At 46.9% G+C, this 13,731-nt stretch overlaps 2 protein-coding genes across 3 annotated transcripts in view; one reads left to right on the top strand and one right to left on the bottom strand.

Moving 5' to 3' along the window:
• LOC138752005 (fucolectin-like) overlaps positions 1 to 13,731 on the bottom strand; it is a 258,819-nt gene that overhangs the window by 82,728 nt on the left and 162,360 nt on the right. The gene's annotated exons all lie outside the window — the stretch shown is intronic.
• Positions 3,234 to 4,022, top strand: LOC138762267 (gastrula zinc finger protein XlCGF57.1-like). Its single transcript, XM_069935996.1, has one exon. It carries the CDS (start codon positions 3,234 to 3,236, stop codon positions 4,020 to 4,022), a length of 789 nt encoding a protein of 262 aa, XP_069792097.1.

Below are 13,731 nucleotides of genomic sequence, written 5' to 3'. Positions count from 1 at the left end.
TCAGGGGCTTCAGTCAATGGGGGGGACTGGACTGTGGGTCAGGGGCTTCAGTCAAAGGGGGGACTGGACAGTGGGTCAGGGGCTTCAGTCAATGGGGGGACTGGACAGTGGGTCAGGGGCTTCAGTTGATGGGGGACTGGACAGTGGGTCAGGGGCTTCAGTCAATGGGACTGGACTGTGGGTGAGGGGCTTCAGTCAATGGGGGGACTGGACAGTGGGTCAGGGGCTTCAGTCAATGGGGGACTGGACTGTGGGTCAGGGGCTTCAGTCAATGGGGGGGACTGGACAATGGGTCAGAGGCTTCAGTCAATGGGGGGACTGGACTGTGGGTCAGGGGCTTCAGTCTATCTGATGGGGACTGGGCAGTTCGTCAGGGTCTTCAGTCTATCGGAGGGGCCTAGTCAGTAGGTTAGGGGCTTCAGTATATCTGCGTGACTGGACATTGGTTAAGGGGCTTCAGTCTATCGGGGAGTGGACAGTGGGTCAGGGGCTTCAGTCAGTGGGGGAACCTGGACAGTGGGTCAGGGGCTTCAGTCAATAGGGGGGACTGGACAGTGGGTCAGGGGCTTCTGTCAATGAGGGGAACTGGACAGTGGGTCAGGGGCTTCAATCAATGGGGGGACTGGACTGTGGGTCTGGGGCTTCAGTCAATGGTGGACTGGTCTGTGGGTCAGGTGCTTCAGTCAATGGGGGGACTGGACAGTGGGTCAGGGGCTTCAGTCAATGGGGGGACTGGACAGTGGGTCAGGGGATTCAGTCAATAAATATCCTCCATTTATCTGTTATATCCTTCCCAGAAAATAAATTCTCCCAAATCCACACCCTCTAAATCCTTTCACATCTCCTTGAAATTAGCCTTGTTCCATCAAGTATTTCAACCTTCAGCCCAGCCCCATCCTTCTCCATCATTAACCTAAAACTGATAGTATTATGAACACTGAATCCAAAGTGTTCCCCAACACAAACCTCTGTAACCTGACCTATCTCGTTCCCTAATAGAGATCCAATATGGCCCCCTCTCTAGTCGGTTCTTCTATGTATTGATTTAGAAAACTTTCCTGAACATATTTGACAAACTCCAACCCATCTGGCCCTTTTGCAGGATGGGTGTCCCAGTCAATGAGTAGGAAGTTAAAATCCTACGATCACCACCTTATGTTTACTACACGTATATGCTAAGACCTTATAAATTTGCTCCCCTAATTCCCTCTGTCCATTAGGGGGTCTGTAATACACCCCCATTAGTGTTTTCATGCCTTTCCCATTCTTTACTTCCACCCAAATCCCCTCACTGGACGAGCCTCCGGTCTATCCTGCCTCAGCACTGCTGTAATGTTTTCTCTAACAAGCAACGCGACTCCTCCACCTTTTACCCCCCTCTCCACCCCGTTCCATCACGCTTAAAACAACGGAATCCTGGAATATTTCGCTGCCAATCATGCCCCTCCTGTAACCATGTTTCACTAATGGCTACAAAATATTTCCATGTGTCAGTCCATGCTCTAAGCTCATCCACCTTCCTCACTGAGCTCCTTGCTTTAAAATCTATACACTTGAGAGCGTGGGAGTGGATGGATGCTTCTCAGACTGGAGGCCTGTGATGAGTGATGTGCCTCAGGGATTTGTGTTGGGAACATTGTTGTTGTCTATATCAATTATCTAGTTGATAATATGGTGAAATGGATCTGCAAGTTTGCTGATGAGACAAAGATAGGAGGCGTAGTGGTCAGGGAGGAAGATTTTCAAAGTTTGCAGAGGGATCTGGACCAACTGGGAGATTGGATCAGTAAATGGATGATGGAGTTTAGTGCAGACAAGTCCATTTTGGAAAAGCAAATTGTGGAAGGATGTACAAGGTAAATGGTTGGGGACTGAGGAGTGTGGAAGCAAAGAGCCCTGGGGATGCAGGTCCTTTGTCCCTGAAGGTGGTGTCGCAGGTGGACAGGGTTGTAAAGAAAGCTTTTGGCATCTTAGCCTTAATAAATCAAAATATTGAGTACAGGAGTTGGGATGTTATGGTGAGGTTGTATAAGACATTAGTGAGGCCAAATTTGGAATATTATGTGGCGTTCTGGTCGGCTAAGTATGGGAAGGATATCAATAAGATTGAAAGAGTGCAGAGATGATTTACTAGGATGTTGTCAGGTCTTCAGGAGTTCAGTTACAGGGAAAGATTAAACAGGTTAGGACTTCATTCCTGGAAGGAAGAAGAATAAGGGGAGATTTAATAGAGGTTTACAAAGTTATGAGGGGTATAGACAGAGTAAATGTGAGTAGGCTCGTTCCACTGAGATTAGGAGAGATAAATACAAGAGGACATGGCTTTAGGATGAAAGGGGAGAGGTTTGGTGGAACATGAGAGGGACTTTCTTCACTCAGAAAGTGGTGGGAATGTGGGACGAGCTGCCATCTGATGTGGTGAATGTGGACCTGATCTTGAGTTTTAAGAATAAATTGGATAGATACATGGATGGGAGAGGTCTGGAGGGTTATGGAGTGGGAGCAGGTTATTGGGACTAGCTGAACAATGGTCAGCACAGACTAGAAGGGCTGTTTTCTGTGCTGTAGCTTTCTAGAATTCGATGGATTCACTCCTTTGATTACCATCTACTTTTACCACCTCTCCTTTTACTAATTTCAACAATCTGTTTCCTCCCCCCCCCCTTCAAATCTAGTTGCCCTTCTACCCTAATCTCTGCCCTCTCATTCTGAATCTGAACTCATTCCTGCTATATCTCTCATCATTATGTGTTTACTAATCTGTTGTGACAGAATGAGACCCCCTAGAACAGTAAATCCTGGGTTCATAATAGGTTCCTTGCTCTGTAATGTTTGTTGCCTCTTTTTTCCATTGAACTATCACACGTTTCTCTGTGCTAAACCTCACTCTTGTGTGTCTCCCTGTCCGTACTGATCCTCCACACAGTTCAGGACACTCCACGGATTGTCGTGTTGCTGGCCATGCCTCCAGGGTGTGTCGTCCTGGAACATTGGCTACGGAGAATGCCTTGCTCCCTCTCACTCCACCATCTTCTCTTCACAGAGTTAGGAAAGTGGCACGTTTCCAGACAGGAAACTTTAGACAACGCTACGTTGTGGTTTGACACCCACGACTGGACTCCTCGGGACCGTAGTATCAGCCAGATTTTTCAGTGGATTAGGAGTGGAGATCATCGAACAGAGAAACCCAACACCGTTGAGTGCAGGAACTGGATTTCAGCCAATTGGCAGACATGGAGGGTCAGGTGACCAGTGATAAGGCAGATAAAACATTCCTAAGTGAAGTGTGTGGTGAGGAGGGGCTTCCTGTGGACGTATTGGAATCGCATCCCTGCGCTCACCCTGGGGAGAGACTGTTCCCCTGTTCCGAGTGTGGGGACGTATTCGCCAGCTCTGACGCACTGCTGCAACACCACTGTATCCCCACTAGGGGGAGCCCACTCCCCTCCTCTGACTGTGGGAAGAGCTTTGAAACCTCCAAGGACCTGGAGGAGCACGGATGTGTTTCCCCTGGGGAGGGTCCATTCACCTGCCGCGTGTGTGGGAAGGGGTTCTCTCAGTCCTCCAACCTGCTACAACACCAGAGAACTCACACCGGGGAGAAACTGTTCACATGTTCCCAGTGTGGGAAAGGATTCTCTCAGCCCTCCAGCCTGCAGGCCCACCAGCGGGTTCACACTGGGGAGAAGCCGTTCACCTGCTCCCTGTGCGGGAAGGGGTTCTCTCGATCTTCTCATCTGCTACGACACCAGAACAGTCACACCGGGAAGAAGCCATTCACCTGCTCCCTGTGCAGGAAGGGGTTTTCTCACTCCTCCAACCTGCGGGCACATCAGAGAATTCACACCGGAGAGAAACCATTCACCTGCTCCATGTGCGGGAAGGGGTTCACTCACTCCTGCACCCTGTCGAGGCACCTGAGAATTCACACCGGGGAGAAACCGTTCATTTGTTCTGTGTGTGGGAAGGGATTCTCTCGGCCATCCAGCCTGCAGGTCCACCAGCGGGTTCACACCGGATAGAAACTGTTCACCTGCTCCCTGTGTAGGAAGGTGATCTCTCGGCCATCCAGCCTTCAGAAACCCCAGAGAGTTCACACAGGAGAGAACTAATCACTTGTTCCCTGTGTGGGATCAGATTCGACCAAGCAGAGAGTTCACACTGGGAAGAAACCGTTCTCTCCCAGCAAGTGCAAGCCCACTATTGAATTTCCATAGGGAGAGACCATTCATTTTCTCCCTATGTGGGGAAGAGTTCACTCACCCCTCTGTGCCTGGACTTTTGCATCGGGATCACAAATCAGATAGTTGATGGCATCTGGTTAGAGAGTTCCAGGAAGGAATACAAGGTGCAATGCACATTGGTGCTGGAGAAACCCAGCAGGACCCACAGCAGCCTCAGTAAGTGAAAGGCAGTCGATGATTCAGACTTGGGCCTTACGTCAAGAATGTAGCAAAACAGGCAGTTGTCCGAATAAAAAGCAGGGAGGGGTAGTGGGCAGCAGCACAGGTTGAACGGTAAGAGGATGGAGGTGGATACAGATGGGAGAGGAGAAATGAGGGTTTCTTTCTGGGCTTGCTGGTACAGATGGACCCTACCTGACCTGTACCTTGACGACAATGAAATAAGATGGCTGTGACTGGAAGATTTTGGCCTCGTTCTTAACTCCTGAAGCTCCTGGATCCATTCAAAAAAATGCTGTATGGCTTTAAAACTAGAGAGATAATGTTTAGTAAGCTGAATGGACTGACTGAAGGTAGATAAGTCTCCCAGACTGGATGAGGTGCACCCATGGGTTCAGAAGGAGGTGGCCTTGGAGATTGTGGAGGCATTGGAAATGATTTTTCAGAAATCAGTAGACTCTGGTATGGTTCTGGAGGATTGGAAGGTTGCAAATGTAGTTCCGCTGTTTATGAAAGGAGGGAAGCAGAAAAAAGGAAATTTTAGGCCTATTAGTCTGACATCAGTAGTTGGAAAGTTATTGGAGTCAATCCTCAAGGATGAGGGTATGAAATACCTCGAGGTGCATGACATGAAAGGTCCAAACCAGCATGGGTCATGAAGGGAACATCCTGCCTGACCAACCTATTAAAATTTTTGAGAAAATCTCAAGTAGGATGGACAAGGGAGAGTCTGTGGATGTTGTGTATATGGATTTTTAAAAGTCCTTCAACAAGGTGCCGCATAAGAGGCTCCTTTTAATAAGATGAGAGTCCATGGAATTCCAGGAAAGATATTAGATTGGGTGGAGCATTGGCTGATAGGCAGGAAGCAAAGGGTGGGAATAAAGGGATCCTGTTCTGGTTGGTAGCCATTTACTCGTGTCCACAGGGGTCGGTGTTGGGGCCACTTCTTTATACAATGTATATTGATGATTTAAATTATGAATTGACTGGTTTTGTGGTGAAGTTTGCAGACGACACCAAGATGGGTGGTGGAGTAGGAAGTGTTGAAGAAACCGAAAGGTTGCAGAGAGACTTGGACAGTTTAGGAGAGAGGGGAAAGGAATGGCCGATGAGATCCAATGTTGAGAAATGTTGGACATTTGGAAGAGGAAATAAACAGTGTTAGAATGAGATGGTACCCATTTAAAACAGAGTTAAAGAGACATTTCTTTAGACAAAGGGTCGTGGATTTGGATAATTCGTTGCCACGTGCAGCTGTGGAGACCTGATCATTGGGGGAATTTAAGGGGAAGATTGATAGGTATCTAATTAGTCAGGGTATCAAGGGGTATGGGGAAAAGGGCAGAACTTGGAACTAGATGTAAGAATGGTTTAGCTCAGGATGCATTTATGGAGCAGACTCAATGGGCCAAATGGTCTGCTTCTGTTCCTTTTGGTGATAATATGCAGTAAAATTTGGGTGGCTCATTTAAGAAAGGAATCACTGATGTTGGAGAGCGTTCAGAGGAGGTTCACTAGGATGATTCCGGGAATGAAGGGATATCGTATAAGGATCATTTAACAGCTCTTGGCCTGTACTCATTGGAATTTAGGAGAATAGTGGGGGCATCTTATTGAGACGTAACCATAGAACATAAAAGCACAGAAACAGGCCCCTTCAGCCCCTCTAGTCTGTGCTGAGCCATTTTTTGCCTAGTCCCACTGACCTGCACCCAATCCATAACCCTCATTACCCCTCCCATCCATGTACCTGTCCAAATTCTTCTTAAATGTTAAAATTGAGCCCACATTCACCACTTCAGCTGGCAGCTCGTTCCACACCCCCACCACTCTGAAAAAAATCCCCCTCATGTTTCCCCTAAGTTTTTCCCCTTTCACCCTTAACCCATGTCCTCTGGTTTGTAACTCACCCACCCTCAGTGGGAAAAGCCGACCTACATTTACTCTGTCCCCCTCATAATTTTAACTACCTCCATCAAATCTCCCCTCGTTCTACAGTCCAGGGAATAAAGACCGAAACTATAACCATAGAATGCTACAGCACAGAAAACAGGCCATTTGGCCTTTCTAGTCTGTGCCAACCATTATTCCTATAGTCCCAATGACCTGCTCCTATTTCATAACCATCCAAACCTCTCCCATCCATGCATCTATCCAATTTATTCATAAAAAACAAGATCAAGCCCAAATTCACCATATCAGCTGGCAGCTCGCTCCACACCCCCACCACTCCCTGAGTGAAGAAGATCCCTCTCATGTTCCCCCTAAGCCTTTCACCTTTTCACCCTAAAGCCATGTCCTCTTGTATTTATCAAGTGGAAAGAGCCTTCTTGCTTCCACTCTGTCTATACTTCTCAAAGTTTCCCCTCATTCTTCTACGCTCCAGGGAATGAAGAAATCCTAACCTGTTTAACCTTTCCCTGTAACTCATTCCCTGAAGTCTGTGCAACATCCTAGTAAATCTTCTCTGCACTCTTTCAATCTTATTGATATCTTTCCTGTAATTCAGTGACCAAAACTGCACGCATATTCTATATATGGTCTAACCAATGTCTATACAACTTTACCATAACATCCCAACTCCTGGACTCAATACTTTGATTTATGAAGGCCAAGATGCCAAAAGCTCTCTTTACAACCCTGTCCACCTGTGACCCCACTTTCAGGGAATTATGTATCTGTATTCCCAGATCCCTTTGTTCTACCCCACTCGTCAGTGTCCGAACATTTACCATGTACATCGTTTCTTGGTTTATCCTTCCAAAAGGCAACACCTCACTCTTGTCTGCATTAAATTCCATCTGCCATTTTTCAGCCTATTTTTTCAGCTGGTCCAGATCCCTCTACAAAATTTGAAAATCTTCCTCATTGTCCACCACACCTCCAATCTTAGTGTCATCTGCAAATTTGCTGATCCAATTTACCATATTAACATCCAGATTATTGATGACAAATAACAATGGCCCCAGCACTGATCCCTGAGGCCCACCACTAGTCACAGGCTTCCAGTCTGAGAAACATCATCCACTACCACTCTCTGGCTTCTTCTGTTAAGCCATTATCGAATCCAGTTCACTACGTCCTGAATACAGAACGCCTGAACCTTCCTGACTAACATCCCATGTGGGACCTTCTCAAAAGCCTTACTAAAGACCAAGTAGACAACAGCTTTTCTTTCGTCAACTTTCCTGGTAACTTCCTCGAAAAAATCTATAAGATTTGTTAAATACAACCTACAACTCACAAGACCATGTTGATTATCCATTTATTAGTCCCTGACTATCCAAATAATTGTCTGTCTGATCTCAGAGAACACCTTCAATAATTTACCTACATCAGGCTCACCAACATAATTTCCAGGGTTACTTTTGGAGCCTTTTTAAACAACAGAACAACATGAGCTCCCCTCCAATCCTCCGGCACCACACATTTTAAAGGACATTTTGAATTTCAGCCAGAGCCCCTGCAATTTCTGCACCAGCCTCCCTCAGGCCTTGGGGATTTATCGACCCTTATTTGCTTTCAGACAGCAAGCACTTCCTCTTCTTTAATCTGTACAGGTTCCATGACCTCACTGCTTCTTTTCCTTACTTCCCATGACTCTGAGCCCATTTCCTGAGTGAAAATGGATGAAAAAACATTTAAGATCCCCATATCTTGTCTCCCTAAGAAGCCGACCAATCTGATCTTCAAGGGGACCAATTTTGTCCTTTACTATCCATTTGCTCTTAATATACCTGTAGATGGGCGAGGTATGGACTGGTGCAGATCAGTGGGTCTAAGCAGGAAAATGGCTTGGCACAGACTAGAGGGGCTGAAGAGACCTGTTTCTCTGCTATAATGTTCTATCAGGAGGGAGCCTTGAGTCGTAAGGATTAGAATGTGAAGGGTAATCCGGGAACTGGTTCAAGCCTTGATTGCTAGGTTCAAAGATCAGTAGAGTTTGGGAGGTCCTACACAGATTGGCACCACAGTTGTTAGAGAGCTGGGCATATTCATGTTTTACTGTCCTGACCTGGGGCTTTAATTCCACAGATGAATCCCAATGGTAAGTCAATGCCCTCCACATCATAGAACCAGAGAACATTACAGCACAGAAACAGGCCGCTTCAGCCCCTCTAGTCTGTGCTGAACCATTTTGTTTTTGCCTAGTCCCACTGACCTGCACCCAGTCCACAGCCCTCCATACCCCTCCCATCCATGGACCTCTCCAAATTCTTCTTGTGTTAAAATTGAGCCTGTATTCACCACTTCAGCTGGAAGCTCGTTCCACACCCCCACCATTCTCTGTGTGAAGAAGTCCCCCCTAAACTTTTCCCCTTTCCCCCTTAAGCATGTCCTCTGGTTTGGATCTCACCCACCCTCAGTGGGAAAAGCCGACCTACATTTACTCTGTCTGTCCCCCTCATAATTTTAAATACCTCGATCAAATCTCCCCTCGTTCTTTTGTTATTAATTTTAATCATGTTTGAGAGCTTGTTGGGAAAGAAAATTTTTGAATATAGACATACAGACACACAACACGGTAACAGGCCATTTCGGCCCATGAGCCTGTGCTACTGAATTACACCCCCCCTCCTCCCCCCGGTACGTTTCGAAGGGTAAGAGTAAATTGGAATCCCCTGCTCTGTTTCAATTCTGAATCATACTCCCAGACTCACATGGCTGTCCATGGCCTTGTGCACTGTCCCACCCTGACCACCCGCTGATTGGAGGAACAACACCTCGTTTTTCCGTCTGGGCCCTCTCCAGCCGGATGACATGAACCTCGACTTCTCTACTTTCTGCTAACCAGCTGGCCTCTTCTTTACCTTCCCTCTTTCCAGTTTTTCCCATTCTCCCCCCTCCACCCACCCAGCCATCCCTCCTCCCCCTGACTGCTGCTGTCCCCTTCCTCCCTTCTTCACCTCTTGCCTTTATCCTGCCCCCCATCCTTTCATTCGGTTCGGACGCCAGCCGACATTCTCTCAAGCCTTGATGAAGGGCTCAGGCACATAACGTCGGTTGTGTACTTTATCACAATGGACACTGTTTGACCCCTTCTCCAGTATTTTGTGCTTTTATTCATATTTGTGCACTTTATTGATTTTTTAAAATTCTCTTTGTATTGCACAGTCAGTTTGTTTACATTCGTTATCTGTTCACAGCTCTTTATTTCTTTACACTGTGTACAGTTTATGTTTTGCACTACCAATTAGTGGTAATTCTGCTTGGCCCGCAGTAAGAAGAATCTCAAGGTTGAAAGCGATGCCATAACAAATCTGAAATTCGTTAACCGCTACAGTATCCGTGCCTCTCAGAAGCAATAGGCCAATGAATTGCACTGAAGTAAAAGGGCATGAAATTATGGAGAAATGTTAAATGCCATATAACCTGCAAAGGTAGAGCAGCAGAAGACAAACCCACCCCAAAAATCTGAGGTGTTCTCCAGGTTTGGGCCTAAATGTTTGCGGGGTGATGCATACAGCGAGCTAACGACGTGACGATGCGGGCAATCTGATCTGCTGGCTGCTTTATGGCATGGGCAAGTGCTTCAGGCCCGAGATTATGTGACAGATGAACGCAAAGCCCAAAACGTCGGTGATATATCTTGACTTGCTGTATAAAGGTCACTGTCTGACTGGCTGAGTTTCTCCAACATTGTGTTTTTAGTTTTGCATCAAGATGGCAGCAAAGGCCCAGAATGTTCTCTGGGTGAACACTTCTACAGGACGTGGAGGGCAGGAATAGGAGAGGAGCTGGCATGGAAGGGCAGGACTTTGTTAATCTGTCAGACCATTGGTGTCAGAAACTCTCTGCAACCCTTTTATTCCTGTGAACTTCTCAGCCAGAGGTTTGGAAGCAGATTTCAAGATCAAAATTCCTTTAATGGCATGTAATAGCACAGAACAGGGCGGGATGGGGTTCGAATCCTGCTGTGGTATATATCTGTCTGGACACACCCATTGGCCGACTGTACCTGTGGCCCCACCCACAGGCGCTAGAATAAAGGTGACTGTCCCTCAGCCTCCTCCTCAGTTCGGGACATTCTATTGCAAATGAAAGCCAATCAGCTTTGCTCAACTTCAGTCTTTTGGAGTCATTCGTGGTGCATCACCCATGCTGTCCGTAAGAAGTTTGCACATTCTCCCCGTGTCTGCGTGGCTTTTCCCGGGGGCTCTGGTTTCTTCCCACCTTTCAAAACGTACCGGGGGTTGTAGGTTAATTGGGTGTAATTGGGAGACACAGGCTCGTGGGCTGGAAGGGCCTGTTACCGCATTGTATGTCAAAATTAAAAACATTACATGAAATTGCCTTCTGCCTGCCGTAAGATCACAAGATAAAGGAACAGAAACAGGCCATTCGGCCCATTGAGTCTGCTCTGCAAAATATATCTAGTTCCAAGTTCCGGCCTTTTCCCCATATCCCTTGATGCCCTGACTAATTAGATACCTGTCAATCTCCCCCAATGATCAGGTCTCCACGGTTGGATGTGGCAAAGAATTCCACAAATCCACGACCCTCTGGCTAAAGACATTTCTCCTAATCTCTGTTTTAAATGGGTACCTTCTCATTCTAAGACTGTGCCCCCTTGTCCTGGATTCACCCACCAAGGGAAACATTCTAGTCACATCTACTCTGTCCAGTCCTTTCAGAATTCACAATGTTTCAATGAGATCCCCTCTCATCCTTCCACACTCCAGTAAGGCAGACAGGATCGTCATGAGTGTTGCCCAGCGCCCCTGACAGTACGTGAGAAAGAGAAGCAGAAGAGAGTCACCGAATGTCCGTGCATTCCCCTCCGGTGCTTCCGCAGCTGCACAGACCCCTTGTCAATCCGTCAGCCACCCGAGATCCAGATTCAAACCTCCAGGGCGATCAGGAAGCCTCCAGCGCCCGAGGCCCATCGGGAGCTCTTCTTGCACACAGCACTCTCTTGAATCCTGGCTCCGATACCCGGTTCCCACGACTAGTCTCCAGCAGCCCATGAGGTTCCCCGATTTCCCCTGCACAATAAGCATCGCATTGGGAAGCAGGTCCCAGCAATAAAGGCAACATTGGGCTCGACGAAGTTGAAGAGGTGCCAGTCAGTCTATCCTCCAGAGCAAAGGCTGATGTGTCAAGGGTGCCCCTTGCTTCACAAAGGAAAGGCAGGACAAATTCCAAGCAGGTGGGATCAAGCAGCCAGAAATAAACAGACTTGGACAGATTATCACAAGTTGTGCAATTAACATGCAACCCTGTACGTTTCTGGAGGGTGGCCCTGTGTGGTGAATCTCTGACAAATTGCCTGTCTCCCTTCTGGCGAGCCTTGCATTGACTTTGCATTAAGGACACTCCCCTTGGGTATAACTGTATATGCACCTATTGTCTTTCATTATTGTACCATGAGTTTCTGCTAAATAAAGCCATGATTATTGTTTGACCACATCGTCTTTGTCTACTTCATCAACTGGCACTTCAGGCGGGAAACCAGATCACCTGGGGAAAACCCTCGCAGGTCACCGAGACAACGTACACACTCCTGACAGACAGATGTGAACCTGGGTTGCTCACGCTGTTTTTTACCTCAGGAAGTGGAGGGTCTCTGTGTGCATGTAATCTCCAAAGAATGCAGCTGAAATCCAGCTGGAAATGCTGTCCTTCCACTCCTCTGCCTGACAACAGTTTCAGCTGACTCATGAACTGTTGGTTTGGTTTAAGCTCACTGAATCAAGTTTCAACCTGTCACACTTGTCAGAAAGTATGATTGGAGATAGATTTCTCACTGGTGGGCAGGTCAGTGTCAAGACGTTTTCGAGAACCATTGGTTGAGGAGCCCAATGGGATCATAAAGCATGCACTGTTAGATCAGCATGTGTTCACTTAAATCGAACATTCCAGCACAATGCAGTAGTGTTGTAGAACCCACGAGGTTGTGCCAACCTGTGCAAGCCTACACAACAATCTAATTCATCCCTACCTCACACCCTTAGCCTTCCACTTAACCATATAACCATCCACAATACAGGAACAGGCCAGTTTGGCCCTTCTAGTACATGGCGAACATCTTCTCCCACCCAGTCCCACTGACCTACATTTAGCCCATAACCCTCCATACCTCTCCCATCCATATACCGATCCAACCTTTCCTTGAATATTAACATCCATCTTGCATCTACCGGAAGTTTATTCCATACCCCACCACCCTCTGAGTGAAGAAATTCCCCTCATGTTTCCCCTAAACCTTTCCCCCTCTAATCTCAATCCATGCCCTCTTGTTTGAATCTCCCCCACTCTCAATGGAATAAGCCTATCCACATTGACTCTATCCATCCCCCTCATAATTTTAAATTCCTTTAACCATATAAAAATTATAGTACGGAAACAGGCCATCTCGGCCTCTCTAGTCTGTACCGATTTAAGTGATCTCCTAGTCCCACCAACCCGCTCCCTGCCCATAACCCTCCAATCCCCTCACATCCATGCACTCATTCAACCTTCTCTTTAATGACAAAATTGTCCCTGCTGCAACTACCTCTTCCGGAAGGTCATTCCACTCAGCCACCACTCTCTGAGTGAAGAAGGCCCCACTCATGTTACTTGTAAACTTTTGCCCCAACCCTTAACTTATGACCCCTCATTCCAATCTCTCCTCCTCTCAAGGGGAAGAGCCTATTCACATCTGCTCTCTCCATCCCCCTCATTATTTTAAACACCTCTATCAAATCCCCCCTCAATCTTTGACGCTCCAGTGAATAAAGACGCAGTCTACGTAATCTTTCTCCTTATTCTAGATCCTGCAATCCAGGCAACATTTTAGTAAATGTTCGCTGCACCCTCTCCACCTTATTGATATCCTTCCTCTAATTTGGGGACCAGACCTGCACACAGTATTCCAACCTTGGCCTCACAAATTCCTCGAATAGTCTCAACATCACTTCCCAACTCCTATATTCTATACTTTGATTTATAAAGGCCATCATATCAATCTCCCAATTCATCCAGATCCCTCTGCACACTGCTTGTCACCGGCCTCCATCCTGACAGACAGTTGTCCACCATGACTCTCTGGCATCTACCTTCTAGCCACCGTTGAACCCATCTGACTATTTCAACATTAATACCCAGCGCCTGAACTTTCCTCACTAACCATCCATGTGGAACCTTATCGAAGGCCTTACTGAAATCCATATAGACATCTATTGCTCTACCCTTATCAACCTTCTTAGTCACCTCCTCAAAAAATTCAACAAGATTTGTCAAACATGACCTGCCCCACACAAGCCCATGTTGAGTGTTCCTGATCAGTCCCTGTGAGTCTAGATACTTATACATATTATCTCTAAAAATACTTTCCATTAGT

Source organism: Narcine bancroftii, chromosome 1, assembly GCF_036971445.1.
Source record: "Narcine bancroftii isolate sNarBan1 chromosome 1, sNarBan1.hap1, whole genome shotgun sequence".
Lineage (NCBI taxonomy): Eukaryota > Metazoa > Chordata > Chondrichthyes > Torpediniformes > Narcinidae > Narcine > Narcine bancroftii.
Note: the sequence above shows the minus strand (reverse complement) of the source record. Positions and strands in the feature narration are given on the sequence as shown.